This window comes from Equus caballus, chromosome 31 (assembly GCF_041296265.1).
Source record: "Equus caballus isolate H_3958 breed thoroughbred chromosome 31, TB-T2T, whole genome shotgun sequence".
Lineage (NCBI taxonomy): Eukaryota > Metazoa > Chordata > Mammalia > Perissodactyla > Equidae > Equus > Equus caballus.
The window spans coordinates 14793149-14818399 of NC_091714.1; the positions used below are offsets into that span (position 1 = coordinate 14793149).

Here is a 25251-nt window from a genome sequence, read left to right on the forward strand (position 1 = left end):
GATAATAAAACCAATAGGATCAGATCCGGAGTATGAACAGAAGAGAGGAGTACAGGATAACCCTAACTTTGCACTGAATAAAATAAATAACTTGGGGAGTATGCTTCTTTTATACTCTGTACTGAAAAGAATTTTATTACATGTAAAAGTTGTTAAGAGCAGAGCTTTCCAAGCAGCCTGGAAGCTGGGCTGGAGGGCAGTCATTGCGTTTGGGATATTTATTCGGAATTGAGTTAAGTAGTAAAGGAAGTGGAAATAATTATACTCTCTGTCATAGGAAACAAGAAAGAATGGAAACTATCTTCTCCCCTTTTCCAAGTATGGGTGGAAAACAATCACAGTAGTGCTTTTATAAAGGGAGTGGAAGAGAAGCAGATTCCACATAAAATCTTTACATTACTTCACCTTCTTTCTGGAGATATTGGGGATATCTAATTCAATTTTTTGGAAAAGATGACAAAACCTTTTAGACAATGAATCAATTTTATTTGGCTACCGTCAGTGGTTATAATCGTGATTTTACTGATCTGGTCCAAGGCTATTTTGTAGACATTTTAGTGTGGTGGGCTCTTGGCCAGCCGCGCGGAAGTAACTCGCTGCACATCTGCTGGTCAACCTCTCTTCCCTTCCCACTCTCCTCTCTGTTCCTGTGTTTAAGTTGCTCCTCTGCCCATCAGATAACCATCGGAGCATGCACACACTGTAAACTGGTCCTGGGTTGGGATTTCCCCCATATGCAGTCTCTCAGCCTGTGAAACTTACAAACCCCAGACGTAGCGGTTTGCCTGGCTCTAGAAGTGATGGGTTATTCTGTGTACAGAGGTTTCAAGGCACACAGAACACACCTTGAAAACCAGCCCTTGCCTTGGGACCTCTTTACACACTGCACAGAAGGCTTTTTTGAGAATATCTCAGGCCACGATTGTGTCATTTTCAGCAAGCTCGATGGTGCTCAATAGTGTGCGTTTCTCAGCTGAAGTAAAGAGTTATCTGTGCCATATGCTTTTGCTTTAGGCCTTTCCAGTTCAGTTTTAGTGATGTCAGTGGGTATCCAGCAATTACAAATTTTAAACCCTAGGATATATATTTAGTATTTTAAAGTAAAACGCCATAGCTTTTTGTGCGTCATAAAATATTTTGAGAGCTCTTTTCTCAAGAGGAAAAAGCATTTAGTAAAACACTGCCCAGTTGTTTTGAGACCAAAAGTAATCATGGTAAATGAAGAACCTGGATTGGTCTTGATGTGGGGACAAGTGATTTTCGCCCTTTCGTTCGGTAAAGACTAAACCCTTCATGCTGTAAACCTCTTTGATAGCTGTGTGATATTCGTCACTAAGGAACTCTAAGATTCTAGCAAATGTGTAGATACCTGTTAATAAAGTGATGATATGCTAGTAATGTTTCAAGGTAGGTTTGTTCTCTTCCACATCACTGATTGCAATTTAACACCCAAAGCTTTTACCTTAATTGATGTGTATATGATTTCCCTATTATATTCCCTATTTTGCTATTCCCTATAGCAAAGTTAAAAATGCTAAAAATATTTTTAGCCCATTAGCATTTTTATAATCTTGGATATACAGGCACACACTTGTAAAATGGCTCTAGTCATTTATTTTATTTATTTGTTTAATTTTTTAAATGTGTGTGTATGTTTTTAATTATTTATCAGTGACACTTGGCTGTTTCCACCTTCTTCATTTACCGATATCAATTGGTCAAAATGTTATGAAAGGGGCCGGCTCTACTGCCGAGTGGTTAACTTCACACACTCCACTTTGGCGGCCTGGGGTTCACTGTTCCAGATCCTAGCCTCGGAGCTACACACCGCTCATCAAGCAATGCTATGGCAGCATCCCACACAGAGGAACCAGAATGACTTACAACTGGGCTATGCAACCATGTACTGGGGCTTTGGGGAGAAAAAAAAAAAGAGGAAGATTGGCAACAGATGTTAGCTCAGGGCCAATCTTCCTCATAAAAAAAAAAAAAAGGTTATGAAACATCTTCTCACATCAAATACAAGTAGGCTCCCAAGAAAATGCACACTTTCATCAATAAAGAACGAATTTATTTTTAGCTGCTCATGTGAATCTCATCATGGAGTGGGAGTGGGAGGGCACTGAAATACAAATTGTTACACTCAGAACAGTGTTTACACAGTGATCACAAAATAACACACATGTCACTTGTGCTTTATTTTGTTGCAAGTGATTGAAATTGATTTTAGATGATTTAACCAAGAGGTGATATCTATTAAAAAGATACTGAGTGCCTCAGAGTATGGAAGGAAATGCTGACTGGGCAGGAAAGGGTTAACTCAGCAGCTCTGTGTTCAAACCCTGTGCATTCTGAATGTAGACCTGTCTCAAAGAATGGCCCTTGCCTGGCTCCTGGGACAGAACTTCTGGGCACTTGGAATAATCTCCCTGGTAGGAGTGTTTTGTTTGCCTGAGGCCTTGGGCCGCGCTGTACCACTTTAATAAGATCGGTTTATCTTAACAATGTGTTTGGTGGTGAACATTTGTTTTTTCTGGGTGAGCAGAGATGGGAAAGGGCTGGAGTCTGAGGAGCTGAGATCAGTTATGCAAGTGGTGCATGCCGCCATGGTAAACTCCAAATAAAAACCCAGACACTGAGGCTCAGGTGTGCTTCCCTGCTTGGCAACATTTTGTGTGCATCATCACACACTATTACTGGGAGAATTAAGCATGTCCCTGTGCGGTTCCTCTGGAAGGGAACAAGTCACTCACCTTGGGAAACTTGAGCCTGCTATCTCCTGGATTTTGCTCCATGCGCCTTTCCCCTTTGCTGATTTTAATTGTATCCTTTCACTGTAAGAAATCATGAAGTGAGTATAGGAGCTTTTCTGAGTCCTATGGGTCCTTCTAGTGAGTCATAGATCTAAGGATGGTCTTGGGGAATCCTGACACACTGATTCACCCAGTCTTAAGAAAGACAGAGGCAGAGTGGCTGTTGGGGACTCAGCATCAGGACCTGATGACTCTTGTCCTTAGGTCACTGCCATGTGACAACTTAGCTCAAGCCATCCTCTAGCTCCAGGCAGAGAATGTGATGGATCCAGCTCAGGTTTCTCACGTAACAAAGGATGGGGGTAGGCACAAACATCACCACCGGGGACATGGTGTGAATTGGGCTGACTGCGTCTATGCCAATATGTATTTACACACATGATGCTTCTATTACTTTTTAGATTTCCTTATATCCATCCATATTTATTTATTTATTTATTTATTTAAAGATTGGCACCTGGGCTAACAACTGTTGCCAATCTTTTTTTTTTTTTCTGCTTTATCTCCCCAACACCCCCGCCCCCCAACCCCATACATAGTTGTATATCTCTGCTGCAGGTCCTTCTAGTTGTGGGATGTGGGACGCCGCCTCAACGTGGCCTGATGAGCAGTGCCATGTCCACACCCAGGATCCGAACCCTGGGCCACCACAGCAGAGTGCGCGAACTTAACCACTCGGCCATGGAGCTGGCCCCTCCATCCATATTTAAAAGTGACTTTCTATTAATAAATTTTTTTGCTTCTAGTAGAGTGGCAGGCACTTCAGCTGATTAGTTAATACATTTCGTATTGATATTACATAAAAATCATGTTTATAAGTTTGTGTATTATTCAGAAAAAATCAATGTTAATACCTGTATTTTTATACTCAGCTTCCTGTCTAACAAGGTGGCTCAAGGATAATGAACCTGGGCTCAAATCTAGTCGCTTACTAGGGGAGTGATCTACTCCAATGGTTTAACCCCTCTGAGATTTGGATTCTTTGCTTTTCAAGAAGGGGTGCTCCTCCCATAGGTGGTGGGTACAAATATTAAACGAGGTAACATGTATAAACCCTCAGCATAGTGCTTGACCCATTGAGATGTTCTACAATATATTATTCATTCTTTCCTCGCCTTTCTATTCTCCTTCCTTCCTTCCTCCTTCATCCCTATTAAGACATCTACTAAGTTAGGATGCATAAATACCTAAGCCACAGAAACACCTAGTAAATATTGGAATTCATTTCTATAGTTTATGCCAGTGACTATTTTGTCATATTTGCTTTATGCACCAATATTTTTCATTTCATATATAATTTTTAAATGTGAGATTTCCTTAAATTTTCACTTCATGCCAAATAGTTATGCCTGATTTTTTTTTTTCCTGAGGATGATTTGCCCTGAGCTAACATCTGTTGCAAATGTTCCTCTTTTTGTGAAGATTCACCCTGAGCTAACATCTCCACCAGTCTTCCTCCATTTTGTATGTGGGTCACTGCCTCAACATGGCCACTGATGAGTGGTATTGGTCCATGCCTGGGAATCAAACCCTGGCTGCTGAAGAGGAACATGCCGAACTTAACCACTAGGCCACAAGGCTGGCCCCCTTATATCTTTTTTCATCAAAGTTATTCTCCTAATTCTTTTCCTCTAAGTAATGTAATTGTTTCTAGGGACATAAGATTAACATGTGGTGTAACAAACATGGCCATCCTTGCATGAAAGTAACTATGAAAATAGATGGTAGATAAGAGTTAAATATGTACCGGTGTTTTTAGACTAGTAAAGTGACACAAGTTAATTACATACACATACACGTTAGAGAATAGATTACTTTCCCAAAATACAGGAAATGGTCAGTAAAAATTATGTCAAAGATACCTGTGCTTCCTCGGATTTCAAAAAGTTCAAGGAGAAACATTTGACCTCCTTGAAGTCCTAAAGAGAGAGGGAATGAATCTCATTGCATCTGATTGAAGGGACTGTGTAGCAGAAATAAAGGGAGAGGAGAAAAAAATAGAGAAAAATCCTCTGTGAAGTCTGTTCCACTCATGAGTTAACACCAAGCGGATAGCCAGGTCCAGAGGCATGTGCGTTTTCCTTGGGTTTCTAGACAATTTTAGAGACCAGGCAATCCTCCTTGAGCCAGAACTTACGGTTTAACCTAGTTTGAAGAAAGCTTCTGGAAGGGAGTAGCCATGTAGTGAAATACGTCTTTCTCTTTTGTTCTTTCCTATCCCCATCTCCATTTCCCCTCACCCAGGCAGGAAATTCCCTTCTTTGAACCACCTCAGATTCAGCCTGAATATCTGCAGAATAACTAAATGCGACTGACAGAGCCAAGGAGAATATAATTTTTCCAAATACTGTACAAAGAAAAAGAGGTTATCATAATTTTACCTTAATAAAAAAAAGATAATTGTGATCTTGAAAAGTACCCGATAGATTTCTATCTACTGCTTGAAACTGCAAATTGGCAAGCAATAGAAACAAAACCACATTATCTTTATTTTCCATGAAGTCGGGCTCCGATAAATGACCCTCATTTCTAACTCTTCCTTTCTGCCTCCAGCACCATGGCCTGAATTCTACCAAAGTAATCAGATTAGTGCTGTATGTATTTTTATATGTGACAGGAGAGGTATTTCAGCCGAAAGGTTTTCTATTAAAACGTTGCTCAGAAAGATAACTGTGATGCAGTCACAAGAGAAAAAGTCTCTCTAGCTGATATTTATAAACAATATTTTATGCAAAATGGGATAGCAAAACTCGTCCTACAATTACAAGGACTGTTTTATTCTAGTGTAATTTTTGATAAATTAAGGTGTCTTGCTGGTTTCACGCAATATTTATATTATGTGCAATTGGATAGCTCTTATAGAAATATAAAGATCATTCTCCAGTACTTGTTTTTGTCAGCTCTTTGCAGTAAGGTTGGCAAAAGGTGTATTTTCTCCCTCTTTAACTGGTCGCAGTATTAAATAAAGAATTGGTGACATAATGCCAGGTTCTATAATTCAAGGTGTTCAAAATATTAGACAGTATATTAGACAGTAAATTGACATAAACATTTTTATTTTGAAAAGAAATATTTTCTTACAATTTCTATTTCTTTTAATTTCTATAGCTATCAGATTATATCACTTTACTTTGTGTAGGAAGACACTGGTGGGAAAATTTTCAGAAGCAACTCATATTTCCTATAAAAAGAGAAATTTTTGCCTTATGATCTTATTTGTGAGGATCTCCCTAAGATTCCAAAGGTATTTGTAAATATCCCTGTTGAATGTGTTTCCATCACTGTCTATATGTTTATTGCCAACTGGTGCTGAGCACTGTGCCTGGTGTTAAGTATATAAAGATATATTCAACTTCTTTCTTGTACTCAAGATACCCCGTGATCTGAGTTCCTGGGGATACAGATTTGTAAGTAAATGACTGTAATGCGATGTGATCATTATAATCTGAACAATGTACTTAGAGGGACAGAAGAACTGATTAATTCTAGTTGGAAAACTGAAACAGATTACAGATGAGCTGAGTCATGAAAACTGACCAAGAATTTGCTAAGTGGAAATAGAGGAAAGTGAAGGTAATCTGGGTATCTGTGTTCTTGAAATAAAAACCATCTACTCTTCTTTTCCAAGCACAAACTAGAATCTTCTTTCATTTCTTCAACAAATGTTTAATGAGTTTCTACTGTGAACAAGACATTCAGAAACAAGATATTTCTAGATCCATGTGTGTTGCAATCTGTGATTGCTTGGAACCCAGAGAACATTTTCTTTGCCTGTTATTATGAATGTGCCAGACTTTAAGAGCCATTAATATGGGCACAGGGCTTGCAAAGATAATTTTTTTTAGAAAGCTACATTTATTCATTCATTCGGTCAGTGAGTCAGTCAGCCAACAATATATATTGAGGTCTTGCCGTGTCCTCAGAAATATTTAGGAGAGAACACTTACCTGGAAGGAAGGATTCAAAAGTCATGTCTATGCAGACAAAATTTTGTAAAGAACAGAGGACTCAGGGGTGAGTTTGGTGAATGGCCAAACACAGGAAGAAAGGAGAGAGAGAAGGAAGAGAGGCCCGTGAACCAGACAGGCTGATCAAAGAGGTTTGGGGGAAACAGATCAAGGAAAGGATGGCACCATTAGTGCCCAATGCAGAAGCCAGTGGGCTACTGAATTGTTCGGTGGTCACTGCTAATCTGAAGGCCACTTCCAGGAGCATTGTACAGGAGCTTCTGGAGGGGAAAGAAAGCATGTGGGGCTCTAGGAGAGATGCAAGAAGAGAAATATTAGAGGTAGAAATGGGGTCAAGAGAAAATGGCAGAGATCCATATACGTTTAAAGGCAGAATGGACAGATAGATGAATTTGATCATTTTTTTGAATGTCAAATTTCTTGGAATCTTTATTATTTCATGAAAATTCCCTACTTTGTTTATTTTTCTTCATATATTTTTCAGATTAACACAGTATGTGAAAAACTTCATTTGTATTTGTTCACTGAATATATCACATATTTCTGAACTTTTCCCTCTACTGTATTTAAATTATTTGGATACAAACAGACACTTTGAATGCTAAGTGGACTATATTTTTAATGACAATATGTGACTAATACAGTAATTTTTATTGCTATCACACTGAATAGTTTTCCTTGTAAGGGCTCCTTTTTTCCTGAATAATTTTATTTATATGCTTAAAATATAAAGTCACTATTATGTTTTTCCTATGTAAATAATAAGTAATGTGAATAGTGGAATCGAAAAGACAATGGCTGAAAATGAAAACTCTGTTATTTTCAAGTATGTATTTCACAGCATGAGAACAAAATGAATTCAGTTGTTCATTTTATAAAAAGAGAAAAATGCATTTAAAATTAGAATTGTACCATTGAGACACTGTAATGCATGCAGTCAGAAGAGAAATATAAATGCTCCAGTATCAGTGGGTAGAGAAAAATGTCACATTTCAATAAAACATTTGGTGATTAAATATCTCTACCTAGAACTATTATTTTTTTAAAGAAAGACAGTTGAAAGTCAAGAATTCAGCATTAGGCCTTTAACATGATTCAGTGAGAATTAGAACACTATAGAGCTTGAACTCAGGTGGTAAATGGAAAAAAAATTTGTGTGTGAGAAATCCAAGGACCATACCCTCCATTGACCATCACCAATGGCATAATCACTTCTTTACTTTGTTCTGAGACAAGATAGACCTTAATTCAAGGTTTGATGAACCCCAGTATATTGAGTATTTGAATGGCCTTCATAAAAAAAAATGAAAGACCCCCCCATGAATTGAAAATGGGCTCCAGTAGTGGTGATGGCTTCACAATGATCGGTCTGTACTCTTGAGCTTATGATCCTTTGGGGTCAATGCCACACTGTGAGAGAAGCGTTGCTAGATTTTCAGGCTGTGAAATAGAGCATAGCCAGCTAACCCACAGGAGTTTACATCTACCACCTTGGCTGTGCTAACAGTGCTCCCACAGCAGTTCACTGAGCTAAGGAGGTTACCTTGGAGAGTGTCCTATGGAAGTGTGGCACCTGGTTAAGCCCCAGTACTGCGCTCGCTCAGGTGAAGTTGGGAAGTCGGTCCAGTTTATCTGGGGTACCTCCTGTTCCCCTTGTAGGTCCTGCTTTAATGTCTCTCTCATCTTTTGTGTTGATAGTACCCTCTCTTCCTTCCCTTATCCCTTACCATCCCACCCTCGTCAAAACTCCCTTTCTAGAAAGAAGCTGGTATGTATATGAAAGCCCAAGCATTAAATCTCCTGAGCTTTTTGAATGTTGAGTTTATCTCCAAAGGATTGGTTTTCTCCTCATAGCTATCAAAAGGCAATTGCCAATCATATCTAAAATAGAATTTCGGTATTTAGAAATTTCTCTTACAAATTTCACCACAATGGGTAGTAAAGGTATGACAGAGAGAGAAGCATTTTTTGCATTTATTCATTTTTTATTTTATAGCGGAAACCCCCAATGGTGGTAGATGATCTTTTTGAAGACATGAAAGATGGTGTTAAGCTGCTTGCTCTTCTGGAAGTCCTGTCGGGGCAGAAACTGGTAAGGATGCTTCCTGTGACCAGACTTGTCCAATTGTTCCTATTAGGAATTAGGGGATGTAGAGTTGGGAGTGTAAGGTGTGCTATCCATATTATGGTCTGTAATACACGGGAAACACTAGTCTATCAGTCACTTCTGAGAGAAAGAAATAAAGGTTCTCTCTTGTTCTTGCACACCTGTAGTAGATTTAAAACATTATTTATAGTAGTAGCAACCTTAGAAGTAAACATAAAGAACTTCATCAGTAATCTATCATGGTTAACTACCCCATTTGTGTGCTGTCAAGGAAGATCAGTCGCACAGTAATATCTACCTCACTCTAAATGTTAGCTTTCCATTTGGAAAGAATTTTTGGTCCATAAGCGTGTATTTATATAGTTGTTTGTTGAAAATCAAGCTTGAAATCAGCGTGGCATTTTTCGTATGCTTACGGACATCCTCTGTCATCAGTCATTTGTAACAGGAACAGCACATGCAGAATCATTTTTGTATGTGCAACAGAACCAGCAGAATGAAAAACAACATTGACAGTGAGCTAAAAAATAACTTTTTCTACGTTATATAAGTATAAAATATTTATTTTTTTCTGTGTTATGTTTTTTCATTTCAGAATAGTAGAGAAGTAAGTAGTTTGCAAACATAAACTATTTATAAATGATGTTTACCATAATTAGAAAAAAGGACTCAGGAAAAAATCTTCAAAATGTTCTATAACACGCTAGACACAGGGTCCAGAATTGGGAGTATTTATTTTTTCTTTGTCTATTGCGTCTTGACAAGAGCTACACAATCGTTATTACTTGGATAATTGAGTTTTTAAAAAAGTGTTTTTACCTGAACATAAATTTCCAGTTAATTTTGGAAAGTCCCCATTTTGAGAGTCCTCAAAAAAGCTTTTGTAAAAGGGTTGTTTGTTGGAAAATACAGACTGATAATAATTTTGTGTAAATCATTCATCTAATCTGATTCTTGATGTAGCAGATGCTTTCAGTGCCCCATGTGCCATATCAGCTCACCTCTGATTTCAGCCACCGCAGTGGTGGACGTAACCCATAAACTCTATCAGCATCTCATCTCAAGCCCTGTAGTATGTCTCCAGGTTTCCAAACTCAGGGCATTTATCAAAGCCGCAAGTTGCACAAGCATCCTTGATGTGTGAGAGAGCTAATGGTCCCAAAGGACCTTCAAACAATGGAGATGGGAGTCGGTGAATAAATGCTCCACCCTGGCATTTGTAGGAGGGGCGATTCTGAGGCATATCTTACATATATCTCATAGAGTGAGTGCCCCATAGGATCCCCAGCATCACTGAGCCTCGCCTCAGTCACCTCAGTGGAAACCCTCCATAGCACAGCCTTTATTGGCTTTTCCTGTTTCCCTGTCTCACTATCCGTGCATCCTCACTCTTGATATCTGGGATCACTTTCTCAATAAATTACAGGCATCCAAGTCCTTGTCTCAGGCTCTGCTTTGGGGGAAATCAAGCAAGACGCTTATGAAAAGCCAATTTGGAATATACAGACATATGCATGAGCTAAATAAACTGGATTAGCATTAAGATGTGTGAGTCACCAAATTGAAATATATACTCCCTTGATTGCCTGATGTAACTGGCCATCTTTATAGATCCTCCTCAATTAAGCTATTTACTTGAAGGTCGAAGGAACCTTTATTACAATTCAAATGGATATTTAAGAAGTATATCGTTCTATATGTCAATATAATTCTATCATTGTACTTGGCCAACAGTACACAGAAAGTGTGATGGACATTTAACTACCAAGCTAAATGATTCTAGAAAAAGTGTATATTTTAACATAAGAATCCTACATTTGTGTAAGTTCCCTACTCATTCACACATAAAATTATAGGACCTTGAGGCTAGAAGTAATTTCAGAAAGAATCTCAACATTCTCATTTAACAAAGAAAACTGAGACATTGAAGGAGAGTTTCCAACTTAACCTTTATTATTTATTTATACCGAAGCACTTCAAGATTCTGAATTACACAAAAAGAAATTACTCTGAAATTATAAATAAACTTTGGCAATGAGTATTTAAATTTTGTGCATGTATACATTATGGTTCAGGACCACATTAAGATGAAAAGCATCATTTGAAGGAATGAATATCCTAGGCATTCTTCTAGAGCTTTCAAAGGGAGAATGTGGGCAAGAACATTTCCCTCAGGAGCATTAACGCTGTTCAGGGATTCTGTAATTGTCTCATAGGTAGAACTCTATTAAGAACACTATATTTAACATCACTGTTCATGTAGCCCAGGACTCTAGCTCTGACCATGTTCATTTGGGAAGTGGGGCCAAATGGCATGGTGTCCCCTTTACCATCAGCATCTCAGGGTAAGCGTGGAATCTCAATATCTTAGTCCCTTTAACAAACTATTGTGACTCTCTTGTCTATGATTTTATTTAAAGTCTTAGCAATTTTATTTTTTTTAATTATTATTCTTGGATTTCTCTATGTTCCTTGATTATTATTTGTGGAATATTTCCTCTTTAAATGGATCACTGATCATATATCTTTAATTGCACACTGACATAGGAACACTAAGTTTAATTTTACACTTAGGATTTTTTTAAGAAAGTAACGAATTGCCATTGAAACATTAGAAATAATATAAGTGATATGAATAGAGCTTAAGGACTGCAGAGAAATTTATTTCTTATTTATGCTGTTTACTTTCTATACAGTATTTTAAAAGATCCCTTAACACTTTGCATTCAAGAGAAGCCTAACAATGCGCTTAAAGGTGAACGACGGGCACTCTCAGGAAATCTGGAGCATCAAAGGCCCCTGCATCTTCACCAGGTGGCTTTGTGAGTCACCAATCATATATTTAGAGTAGAGCTCAAGTCTGCAAGTGGGTTTGGCATTATCTACTGATTGTCCATTCAGCTAACATTTCTGCAGGCTCTGTTTATGGATAGGCACTACCTTCTGCTCTCTAAGGAAAACAAAGATGAATATGGTTGGTGCCCTCACAGACTTGTAGCCCAGTAGGGAGGATCAATGTATTAGTTAGGACAGGTTACATTGTATAAAAATAGATGCAAATATGAGATGGGGCAGTATAATAGATATTTATACCTTGCTCTCCCAGCCAGGATACATCCAAAGAAGAAAAGCGGAGAGAAAGTATTTGCCCTATTAAATATCAGGTCTTACACTGAAGCCATGTCGGGTAAGACAGTGTGGTATTGGTACACGATGGGCATATTGACTAATGCAATAGGGTCCAGAAACAGACAGAGGCATGAATGGCGCTTTAGTATATGTCAGAGGTGGATGTCATATCTGAGGAGGAAAGGAGAGATGGTTCAATAAATGCAACAGGAAAAAAGTTTATCCTAATAGAAAAAGGTAAAGTTGGATTCCGATCTCATGGCCTATACAAAAATCAAGTGGATGTGGGCTAAGGACCGAATGGCAAAAACACTTTAAACTCTTAGCAGAAAATATAGATAAATATCTCTGAGACATCAGGATAGGGAAAAATAATACGACAAAAAATATTGACTATCAAAGATTGCTACATTTGACTATATTAAAATTAAGACTATTTTTGAATCAAAAAACCTTAGAGAAAGTGACAAAGGAAGTCAAAAGTTAGTCAAAGTTATTCACAATACATGTTGTGAAAGGATTCTATCAAAAATATATAAGTACATCTTCAAAACAATGAGTACAGACAACCAAAAGGAAAACCTGGGCAGAGAGATGTGAGAGGCATTTTACAAAAGAAACAGACGTCAAAGAACAAAGGAAGCGATGTTCACATCATTGTTCATCAGGGAAATGGAATTGAAGACCGCAATGAAAGACCATGTCACTAACATTCAATAGAAAGAAAGAATTTTAATATGTTTAAAATATTTTTTAATATTTAAGATCCTCTTGGACAGAATCTGTATCTATAGGATTATTCTTGTATTGCTGATAAGAACAAAAAGTAGTGCAAACACTTTAGAAAAGCTTGGCATTACTTTGGAAGTTCAAAAGTCATGTTCCCTCTGACCCAACCAATCCACTCTTAGGTATACATCCAAGAGAAACTTGTACTTGTACCAAAGGTAGATGTACAAGAATGCTCGATCAGCAGAGGTGACAACAGAAATAATCTAGAAATACCTCAGATTCACATCAGAAGGAAAGTAGATAAGTGGCACATTACATAGTTGTCAAAATAAATGAAATATAGTGACAGGCAATAATACAGGTGAATCTTTGCAATATAATTTTATGTGGAAAAGTAAGTCTCAAAGATTAATACAGTGATACTCTTTATATAAAGTGAAAACTAAAATAAATTTTCTCTCTAAGAATGCATATAAATGAAATGAATCTGTTTAAAAAGGAAAGCATTGGGCTGGACTTAGTGTGATGGTTGCCCTAAGTGTAGGAATGCGGGAGGATGGAAGAAATGGTGGTGGTGGGGAGGGGTACGGCTTTTGTACCTAATTTCCAAGCCCTGGCTTTGCTTTAGTTGGCAGGTTCGTATGTGCTTTTTACATTGCAAAAGATAATGAGTTAAATAACTAAATAAGTGGCCCGTGCATGGACCAATGATGAGACTATACCATCTGTAACAGCAGTTCTTAAGTAAAGAATAAACATTAAAAATTTTAAAAGTGTATTTTCTATTTAAATATTTTCTTGAAGTCATATCATAAAAATTATTACCTGGTACACTATTAATTGGAAATGAAAAAATACTTGGTTTTGAGCTTTAATGGAAGGTTACTTAAGAGTTCTGGCGTCATGAAGAGGCCAGTTTACTGGCGGTACAACCACGGAGAAATTGCTTCACCTCAGTTATCCTCTTGGTTCCTCTAAATGTAAAGGAGGCTAATGATATCAACTTCATTAAAATAATTTTGTCTTAAAATTGGCAGCGTGGCACATAGAAAGCACACAATAAATTTTGATGACTCAAACACCTGTAACTAGAGTGTCTATGTACCAAAACATGCTATTGTGTGAATAACATTTTCATTCTCACAATCCTACTTTGAAAGCCTGCCTTATATACTTCATGTAGTTTGGTCATTCAAATGGAGAAATGTTACTAATACTGTCAGTAACTTTTCTTGTTAGTATGACTAAAAAAATGGCGAGTCACCAAGTGTAAGATTTTTTTTACTTTATTTATTTTTTTAGAGCAGTTTTTAGGTTTACAACAAAATTGAGAGAAAGCACAGAGATTTCCCATATATCCCCTGTTCCCGCACATGCACCAAGAGCACTTTTCATATAAATATTTCCTAATTTACAGGACTGACAGTCTCAATAGACAACACAGGGATTTTGTGAATTTCTGCTCTTAGGCTCATGGAAACGTGAGAGGCAAATGCACTAACAGAGGAACTGAGAATGAATATCTTTACTTAGTAAATGGGTACACCTTCAAGTGCGGTGGGGCTAATGCTCCTTTATATATCTGCTAACCTTTATGGAAATGAGTAGAGTTGGTTGTTCTTGAATATTCTTCAAGCATATTTTTAATCCATTTAAATAGATTTAATAACTTTTTTTTTAAGATTTTCTTTTTTCTCCCCAAAGCCCCCCAGTACATAGTTGTGCATTTTTAGTTGTGGGTCCTTCTAGTTGTGGCATGTGGGATACCGCCTCAGCATGGCTTGTTGAGCAGTGCCATGTCCACTCCCAGGATCTGAACCGTCAAAACCCTGGGCCACCAAAGCAAAGCACGTGAACCTAACCACGGGCCACGGGGCCGGCCCCTTTAGTAACTATTTTTAAAATTATTTTATTGAGGTCATATTGGCTTATAACATTGTGTAAAAAACCTAATTTTTATAGGTCACCACGCTTATGTGCTTCTTTACCCCTTTCGTGCTCCCTGCACCCCCTTCCCCTCTGGTAACTACTAATCTGTTCTCCTTATCTATGTGTTTGTTTATCCTCCACATATGAGTGAAATCATGTGGTGTTTATCTTCCTCTGTTTGGCTTATTTTGCTTAGCGTAATACCCTCCAAGTCCGTTCATGAACAACTGTTCTTTTGGTGGGGGGCCAGGTGTTGAGGGAGATTGGCCTTGAGCCAACATCTTTTGCCAATCTTCCTCTTTTTGCTTGAGGAAGATTATCCTTGAGTTAACATCTGTGCCAGTCTTCCTCCATGTTTTTTGTAGGATGCCGCCATGGCACAGCTTGATGAGCAAGTGTGTAGGGCAGCACCCAGGATCCGAACCAGTGAAACCCTGGCTACCAAAGCAGAGTGCGTGAACCCAACCACTATACCACCAGGGCAGCCTCAACAACTATTTTTTTAATGTGTGCATTTTGATTTGTTCCTATTTTTCCCCCTTTTACAGCCTTGCGAACAAGGACGCCGAATGAAGCGGATCCATGCTGTGGCTAACATTGGCACGGCGCTCAAGTTCCTTGAAGGAAGGAAGGTAAGAGAAAAACAAAAACAAAACACTTACAGACGAAGGTGTGGGCATACTGACGTTTTCAATGTTGTCTGTGGGGTGAAACCACTGCATATAGTCCATACAGCATAGACATGCAATATTATTGTTAAATAATTTTAGATTTACAGAAAAGTGGTAAAAAAGGGTAGAGATTTCAGTCTACACTTCACCCAGCTTTCTCAATGTGCAGAACTTAGACACACAGTACATGTATGTATGCATAGTACAATTATCAAAATAAGGATGTTAAAATTGGTATGATACTATTAACTAAAGCCAAGATGTTAGTCACACTTCATCAGTTTTCCTCCAATGTCTTAATTCTGTTCCAGGGTCCTGTCCAATAACATATCTTGCGTTTAATTGTTGTGGCTTCTTTGTCTTTTCCATCCTATGACTTTGTCTTTCCTTGTCTTTCATGACCTCAATAACTACTGGTCAGTTATTTTGCAGAATGTCTCTCAATTTGGGTTTGAATGATGTTTCCTCATGACCAGATTGAGGTTGTACATTTTTGGCGAGAATTCCAAGGAGGTGATCTATTCTCAGTGCATCGTATTAGTGGATACAGGATTCTGATATGTCTTATTGCAGGTGATGTTAACCTCGATCACTTGATAAAGTTGTCTGCCATGTTTTTTTTAATGGGAAAATTACTATTTTTCTCTTTATAATTGAGAAACAACTTAGGGGAGACAGTTGAGATTATGCTAATATTCTGCTTCTTCTCAAACTGTTGCTCTCTGCTTTTGGCATCTGTTGCCTCCAGTAATTCCTTCTGTGCTGTTTGCTAATGATGATTTTTTGTTTCCCTCATTCCTTCTACATGTATTAATTGGAATAATTCTGTAAGAAAAAGATGTCCCTCCCCCCTCATTTATTTAATTATTGAATTACTTATTTCAGCATGGAGTCATGCATATTTATTTTATTCTATAGTTATCATCCAACACTATTATTATTATTTTCTTGCTCACATTGTTCCAGCTTTGGTCATTAAGAACTCCTTCAGGCCGGTTCTTGCACTTTTTTAACATGGCCCCAACCTTTTGAAGCATTTCCTTATTTTCTGGAACTATAGATTTTCCAGGTTTATCTTATATTTTTCCTGCCCAAAACTGGAATCAATCACTTCTCTAAGGAGGCTTTGTTCCTTATGTGAGTGACTGGTACTTAGAAACCAAGATCTGGGTACTAGGTGTGCTCATTGCCATTGAAGTTTCATTGCCCCTAGGCCCTCTCACTAGACAGAGTTAGAAAATATGTATATTTACTGACCCAGGTACACACACGTATCTATGTCTCTCTCTCTCTTCTTTCCTTGTGTGTGTGTGTTTTCAATGTTGTCTGTGGGGTAAAACCACTTCATATAGTCCATACAGCATAGACATGCAATATGACTGCAATGTATGCACATGTGTATATACATAGCTTCTCCTATGCGTGTATGTATAAACCACTGGTTCAGTCTGACACTCCTAACTGCAACCAAACACCTCAAGGTTCACTCTACCTTCCATGCTTATTTGCTTCTACTTTCTCTGACAATGAGAAATCTGGTTCTCATCTACAATATATTCACTTATTTTTTCAACCCTCGTATACATATAAAATAGTCTCAGAATTGCTCACCACAACCCTCTGAGAAGTAGACGTACTAATTGGAGAACCACGTGTGTGTACAGTTCTTTTGGTCTTTAGCGTTACGATATCTAGTCAAAAGACTTTTCCAAATTTACTTAGGTTGCTTCTGTTCTTTCCATCCCCTTCAGGGTGATTGTGTTATTCATATTCTAACAGAGTCAGGTTCATTTGTTATTGCCCTTTCTCCCCATTCTCCATTTTGGATAACCCCATTCATGCATCCTAGTTGATTTTAATTATTATTTTTTATTTTGGGAAATGAGACACCACTACAGTTCTAAGAGTAAAAATTAGAGAAGTTCTACTCCTTTCTCATCCTTACTACTCCATTCTCATTCTCCTTTCCTTCACTTCCTTTCCCACCTCTAGTTAACCAAGCTCTCTAGTTTCTGATGTATTCTTTCTGTATTTCTTTTGCACAAATGAAAAAGTGTATTTTCATATACCACCTTCTTTCTTACATAAGGAGTAGCATACTATAGATATACTCACACTTTGCTTTTTTGAATTAATGGTTTATCCTGGAGTCACCCAAATCAGTTTATAGAGATTTTCCTCCTTCATTTTTACAGTTGCATAATATTCCATTATCTGGCCATGCCAGAGTTTATTCAACTACACTCTTATGAATGAGCATTTAGGTTGTTTTTAATATTTTTCAAAAAGAAACAATGATACCATTAATAACTGTGCATAAGTACTTTCATGTTATTGGGAGTGCATCTTCTTGGTAAATTCCTAGAAGTATGATTGCTGGGTCAAAAGGTAAGTGTGTGTGTGTAGTTTTATTAGGTATTGCCATGTTTTCCTCCAAAATGGTTGCACCAATCCTGTTAGATTTAGCCTTTTCGAACATGTGAGAATTCAGGAAGTCTGTGTTTGGCAGTACAAAAACGAGCTTTATAAATGGATATCCAGGTACTTCTGGAAAAATAGAATGATTCTTTTATTTCCATCTCAATCTATATGGACTAAAATAATTGATTTATGGCACAAATGCATTTCTATAAAATGGGAACTCTGGAAAATACAAAATTAAAGACAACTTAAATTCAGGCCCTTAAATAATTTATATTTTGATTAGTTGGTAGTACAATGAATCAGTGTAAAATTCAGTCAATTGTGCCAACTTTACGTCAAAGAGAGATTCTAAGTATTAAGATGGTATAGGAAAATAATCAGCTTCTTATAAAATGTTGGACATTGTTTCCAGATCACTCTAATATCATTCTTAATGGAGTGTTTCTCTTCTTCCAGCTTTCCCTCCATGAGTTTTTCATAAAAAGCTGAATAAAGCCTTGTTGAACAGTTTGAACAGGATATTTAGAGTTTTTCAAGTCATTCAGCCTCCATTTCAGTGATCTAACAGAAGTATCCTACTTTATACTGAGCTATACTCATTAGCTAGAATATAAAAACAAAATTCCTTTTATTAATTAATAAGTTTTGGAGAAAAATTTAATGACAATCTATGAAAGGCATTGTTTGTAACGAGGGCCAGAGTCTTCTTTTCACAGAAGACTTGTTTGTACAAGGTCCATTTTCACAGAACAACCCTAAGTAATAAAAAAAAAAAGTAGAGAATTCTGATTTTAAATATTATATTTACTAAGGGCAGAAAGTAATGCATTTGAATCTCAGAAAAAATGCAAAGCAGTTCCCTTCGATCCCCACAGATCCCTAATCTCTTTTAATTAAAAAAGAAAATCTTCCTGAAACAGACAGTTTGGAGCTACTCTTTCTTGCATTTCTTTATGCCATAGGCTCAAGAATGATTGACTGTGGGGAGGAATAAGTTTTTGAGGGCTCTTTGGTGCCCTCTCTCTTACTATTTAGTTTTCTCCTTTACGAGTTAAGAATTTATGTCTCAATCTTGTTTTCAAAATCTGCCTTTGATCTTTGTACTTACTTTGTCCTGCGTTTGGATTTTTTTCTTTAGATAACAGAAAGTTTATTTAGCCCTTGGATTCTTATTTAGCTTGATTTAAGGAATTAATAAATACTCCAAGTTTTGCTGGAGAAAACCGTACCATTGTGTTATCTTTCCACTTGTTTACAGGGCTCTTCAAAAAAGCAGACATTAGTATCTGATAAGAATTGTGTGAATGTCACTCTAATGAACAGATCCATCACTTGCCACAAGTTTCTTTCTCTGATAAGGTGTCAGGTGGGTCATTCTAAATAATAATACAGGGAGCCGACCACTGACCACGTTTCCTAAAACTTGCCTTAGTGCAGAGAAGGGACATAAATGTAAATTCCTATGAGATCCAGAAAGGTGAGCTAAAAGATGAAGTGGGTTAGAGTAATCTGGATTTTTAAATTGAAATTTTTTCCAAATTTATTCCCAAATAATTCGAATATTTTTTTGAAATATCTGTGGGCCTTGTATTAGCCTGCCATGACTGTCATAAAAGAATGCCAGAAACTGTGTGGCTTAAACACCAGAAATTTCCTTTCTCACCGTTCTAAAGGCTGGAAGCCCCAGATCGAGGTACCAGCAGGGCTGGGCTCTTCCTCTCTTCCTGGCTGGCAGACAGCTCCTTCCTCACTGTGTCCTCCGTGTGCGTATGGAAGAGAGACAGAACTCTGTATCTCTTCCTCTTCTTAGAAGGTCACCAGTCCTATTGGATTAGGGGCCCACCCTTAGGACCTCATTTAACTTTAATTGCCTCCTTCAAGGCCTTCTCTCCAATTGTGGGTCATATTGGCAGTTAGGACTTCAAAACGTAAATTTTGGGGACACACAGTTCAGTCCGTACAGGCCACTGGCTTGCAAGGGCAAACTCCCCCAGGTTACAGTTGTCTAATGCAGGGTTGGCGAACATTCACGTGCATCAGACTCGCCTGGAGGTGATGTTAGAACAGCCTCTCTGGGCTGCCCTCCCTTACTTTCTGGTTCAGCCGGTCCGAGGGGAGGTCCCAGGTTCCGCATTCTTAACAAGTTTTCGGGTAGTGTGTTTTTGCTGCCCTGAGGATCAGCCTTTGAGAACCACTGGTCCAACATCCTTCTGCTCTGGTTTTATCCATCTGTATGATCTCCTCCTCTTTCTGGCCTCTGGAAATTCTTCACTCTCTTTGGATGTCTCTCTATTGCCCATTCCACCCTCTGAGGTTATTAAGAATTTATTGTAAGTTTAATAGGATTTTGCAAGGGAGCAGAGGTCAAAAAAACAAACAAAAAAAGCTGTGCTCCATAAACCCTTGGTGGAACATACAGTTTTTAGGAGAGAAAATAATTATGAAAAATATTTTTCTTCACAAGTCGAGCAAAAAAAAAACTTGGTTCTGTAATAAGTTGAATATGCTAACTTCACGGTAGAGTTAGAGCTGGGTTAGGAAATTCAGCTGATATTTAACCACATTTCTAAAGAGAATGATATACAAGGGAAATAATCCACCATTAATCTTATGGTTATTAGCATATGTTATAAATTTATGGTTCATGAATACTAAAACAGATGTGGAGAAAATTCTGAAGAAGTTTTTAAACAGAGTAATCAAAATGATTATAAAGATTGCAATAGGTTCTATCATAAAAGCTTAAAGAAATTCAATGTTTTTATTTTTGCCAAACGTGTATTATGTCTTACACTGTGCTAAGTTTAAAAGAAGTAGACACATAAGCTTACAATCTATAACGGGTCTCAATTTGTTTTTCTGTCTCTGAACATGATGAATGAACATCACCAGTGAGACAAAATCCCATGGATGTACCTCAAATTATTTACAATGATTTTTTTTTGCTAGCTCTTACACTATCTGTCAGATGTATAACTGGTAAATTTAAACTAATTACTTAAGAGTAAAATATTTGTGGGATGATTTCACATCTCATAATTTTTTATTAAAGCAAACCATTTATGAACTTCTCAACTTTATTATTAACAACACACCTCATGACATCTTGGCTGAGAATTCTGGAGTTAGAAGTTTAAGGAGTACTTTATTATATTTTTTTTTTCTCTACTTAGGGATTGTGAAAAGGATGATGATGAGCAGCTGTTAATTGTATCTGTAGAGATTGACTGAGAGAGGCTTACCGTGCAAATCCATTTTGCTGGGACTTAGGAAATAACTTTTCAATAGTTAGGAAGGCATTGAAATGAATAATTGGGGACAATTGTAGACAGATTAACATTTCCTGAATGCTTTATAGTTAGTGCCCCAAACTGAACCGTAACCGTCTCTTTCTGCTTTACTATAGCTTGGCTTTCTTTGTTTGTCACTTAAGTGTAGTCCCCAAATTACACTCTAAATTTACTACCTACATTTTATCCCCTTTGAACAAATGATGCCGATTTTGAGAGATTATCTATGTATATCATCTTCTCCCTTTGTTTTTCATGTCAGTCCATGTACAGAGGATCACCGGTTAGTACAAATTTTAGAATTTTTAACTCCTGACTTTTATAGGTAAAAGAGAACATAAGTTTCATGCTATTTGGTAACAAACTTCAAAGTAAGTGCATCTTCTTAAACTGCTCACCACGGTTTCTTTTAAGTTTGAGTGAACTTCTGAATGTAGAGAATAACCTTTTTTTTTCTGTCTGGCGTTTTGTTGGCAATTCCTTGCATGATGTCATATTTTTTCAACTGTAAACAAGTTTTTGGAGTTCATACTATAGTTCTTTTTTATTGTGTGCACCTAATGAATGCTCCTGAAATTTCCACTGAACCATGTGCTTGTATGTTTTTATGGCTCATCCTACTTATTCTTGTGTACCACTGTACAGGCATGACCCAATTTTATTGATGTCTGATAAAGTGCTAATTATTGTGTAATTAAATGGTCTATAATCTTCTAGTACATTACTAGTACAGTTTTTCTTTTTAAACAGATTAAATTAGTCAACATTAACTCCACTGATATAGCTGATGGCCGACCCTCAATAGTTCTCGGATTGATGTGGACCATAATTCTATATTTCCAGGTATTGTACCACAGCTCCCTTTTCAGTTGATATAATGTCATGGATGGAGGTAGGGGTGGACATTTTGATAATGCCCTCATTTGCCATACCTCTGGGCTTGATTCTCAAGCTGGCAGAAATGTGACCTTCACACGTACATTGTTTTTCGTTAGCAGGAGAATTTCCTCTTCTTCCTTGCAAAGGTGTTATACTGGGAATTCCCCCAAGGAACTCTTGTTAGGTACCCAATCTGAAAAGTGGGAAGGACATGATGGAGATGAAATATTGGTGTAGAAAGAGATCAGGAAAATTTTCTTTGTTCTCTGGAAGAGAGAGTTCTATGCTCCAAGGAGACATGATGGGGAAAAATTAACTTGGCATGCCATCCAGAATACTTATTCTAGCCATCAGGTTGGTTTTTTAGGCAGTTTTAGGTTCACAAGCAAAATTGAGGAGAAGGTGCAGAGATTTCCCATATACTCCCTGCACCCATACATGCATACCCATACCCCCATAACCAAAGAGAGTGGTACATTCGTTACAATTGCTAAGCCTATATTCAGACATCATTGTCATTCAGAGTCCATAGTTTACAGTAGGGTTCATTTTTGGTGTTGTGCATTCCATGAGTTTGGATAGCCATTAGGTCTTATTTTATTCCTTCATTTATGGTTTTTGCTGACTGTTAATGCACACACAGATTGAGGAGTTGACCAGCAACCTGCCGCAGCTCCAGTCCTTGTCCAGCAGTACATCCTCTGTAGACGGCGTGGTCAGCTCTGAGACTGCCAGCCCCCCAAGTAAACGGAAGGTGGCCACCAAGATCCAAGGAAATGCTAAGAAGGCTTTATTAAACTGGGTTCAGTACATAGCAGCCAAGTAAGTACCAAGAATTTGTTTACATTTGAAAAAAATTTGGATAATTTGAGTTATCAATTTGTCACTGAGTGCACCTGCCAATGACTGCAAAATCTGAAGAGACATTTGAATGAATGGCCTTGCTTCAGATCTTGTTTCACTCTTTCCTTGAATTAAAATATAAACAGAAATCATCACTAATACTCCAGGAAGATGCTGTAATAAAACTAATTCCTTTTTCATTCATGTGATTGGCCCTGATTAATTAAGTTGTTTAATTTCTACACTTTGATTAACGGCATGAGGGCTGATTCTATTTGGGTCCTTGTTTGGAGATTCTGCTCCTATTAGCTATCTTTACACAATAATTTAGAGGTTTAAATTTGACTATCTCTTTATGAGACTATTGAGTTCTATTTAATAACAATGTGAACTAAGGTCCACATTTTGAAACAATTCTATTTGTTTTTATTTCCTGAAACTTTCTAGCAATTTTCTTTTTCTATTTTTTCCCTTTGGTCTCATCTTTTATCCGGAATGCAGATTCCTTTGTCAATTTCAGCTTTATGGATTGAGAATTTGCTTCTAGCTTTGTTTGCTTCTAGGCATAATAAATTTACATATGTGTACGTTTATGTGATAATGCTAGATAGAAAATGACTATCCTCAGAAAGTGCCTTCTCATAGCAACTTCAATAGAGTTTTTAATCGATCATATCAATATTTTGTGGTCAGTGGTAAGATCTCTTCACAGAGAAGTTGTGCTTTTGTATGATTTTCTTAAGTGACATGTAACATTAATTCACTTTCTCTTCTGTTTTGCATTGCCTAAATCTAATCTGAATCTTATTCTCTGCTTCTGGAAAATAGTTGTAAACAAGTACTTATCCTTATAAAATATTGAGGCGCTAAACATAGGAAGTTCTATTTTTAAAGTATTTGAAGAGCAAAAATAAAGAGAGAAAAAATAAACATAGACAAGATATAATTAGTGTTACTAATTTATATAGTTGTATTTAACTTTTACAGTGTGTTGGTGGTTTTCTAATTTGGTGTTTATTTTTGTGATTCAAGTTGCACTCAAAAATATTTCTGAAAGCAAAGCTTTGGGGCTCTTTAGACTCTGTAGTAGAAATGGAATAAAGAGCCCTTCCTGCGTTGCTGGTATGCTGTTTGCATGCCATCTACAATGGGCGTTACTAATCTCTTTTGCAGCTTAACTTGGCAGGGAGAAGAAACACACTGGGTAGGAAGTCATCATGCCATAGCAATCAAACTGTGTAAGAACGTCAATGTGATATTCTCTTGTCCATTGATCCACACTGCAATAAGTTAACCAAAAACAAATTGGTTTTTGTTTAATATTACAGTAGCTTGAAATAAACTCAAATCTAATGCTGTTGGAGTTTTCCTGCATTGGTTTTGTTTCACACGTGGTGTGTTGGGTTTCAAAGATGTGTTTCAATGATAACTGGAAGTCATCCTTGCAACTTGTACATGTGTAACATTAGTGGAAATTGTATTTTCCTTCTCTGTATAAATGTCCAGATTCATAGACCCTAGCATTCTCCACCTGTCAGCAACGTCAATGAGATCCATTTATTTTCAGCTTCAGAAAATGTAGCGATTTGCGGAGAGGACTGTCCTTGCCATGAGAATTGTGTAATGAATGCATGATTCCATTATGCCACCAAATTGTTGATAATTGTTCTAAAAGCTGCTTTTTACACTATCCCAGTATGTGTTTTTCAAGCAACTTCTTACCTCACATGAGGGTTTATCAGTCTCACAAGATTGAAAATGGAGAGAAAGGGTAAAACATCCGGTCAACACCAGGCAAATTGCGAGAGTGTATTCACTGTTTTCATACCTGTTTCAGTAACACAGGACGGTTAAGCCCTCTCTCTCTCTTCTGTTTTCTTACCTGCTTCATCTACTATCACTACATGCTCTCAGAAATGAAAGTATTAAGTTATAGCGTATCTGACATTTGCATACCTATTTTCAAATATCTGAGAAGAGCAATTGTATTTTAGGACAAAAATTAGTAAAATAACCAAACAAACGAAGATATTTATATTCATATCTATTCAAAATAACTTGAAGTAAAAATATTTTAGTGGTTAGAAATGCCTATAAACTGGATATACTTCATCACATTTCTAAGTGATCTATCTAATTTTCTTTAAGTTTGTATTGCTTCTTTAAGTGAGGTATCTAAGTTTTCTTTGATTTTGTAACTAAGATTATTAAATGAGAGGTTTGGACTAAAACTAAAAGTTTTTTGGGATATCATGTACTGCTTAGATCTAATGTGAAACAGTATAGATATGTGTGTGTGTGAGTGTGTGTGTGTGTGTTCAACAAATTAGAGGAAGAAAATGTTCTGAGACATTTTTAATTATCCCAACATAGTAAATATAGGGAACCATTTTATATATTTATTTTTAAAAATGTCTAAAATGATAAGTTCAAGAAAATCAGAAAATATTATTACGTGATGAATAT

At 37.1% G+C, this 25251-nt stretch overlaps 1 protein-coding gene across 40 annotated transcripts in view; it reads left to right on the top strand.

Moving 5' to 3' along the window:
• Nucleotides 1–25251, top strand: part of SYNE1 (spectrin repeat containing nuclear envelope protein 1) — a 442051-nt gene that overhangs the window by 82335 nt on the left and 334465 nt on the right. For 33 of the 40 annotated variants that reach the window (XM_023632822.2, XM_023632821.2, XM_023632823.2 and 30 more), the window contains 5 exons: nt 8778–8873; nt 15227–15310; nt 21326–21346; nt 21814–21906; nt 22586–22764. In XM_023632822.2, the coding sequence (XP_023488590.1) occupies nt 8778–8873; nt 15227–15310; nt 21326–21346; nt 21814–21906; nt 22586–22764 (473 nt within the window). The remainder of the gene's footprint in view (nt 1–8777; nt 8874–15226; nt 15311–21325; nt 21347–21813; nt 21907–22585; nt 22765–25251) is intronic. The other 7 variants (XM_070256132.1, XM_070256133.1, XM_070256124.1 and 4 more) reach the window with 1 other exon arrangement.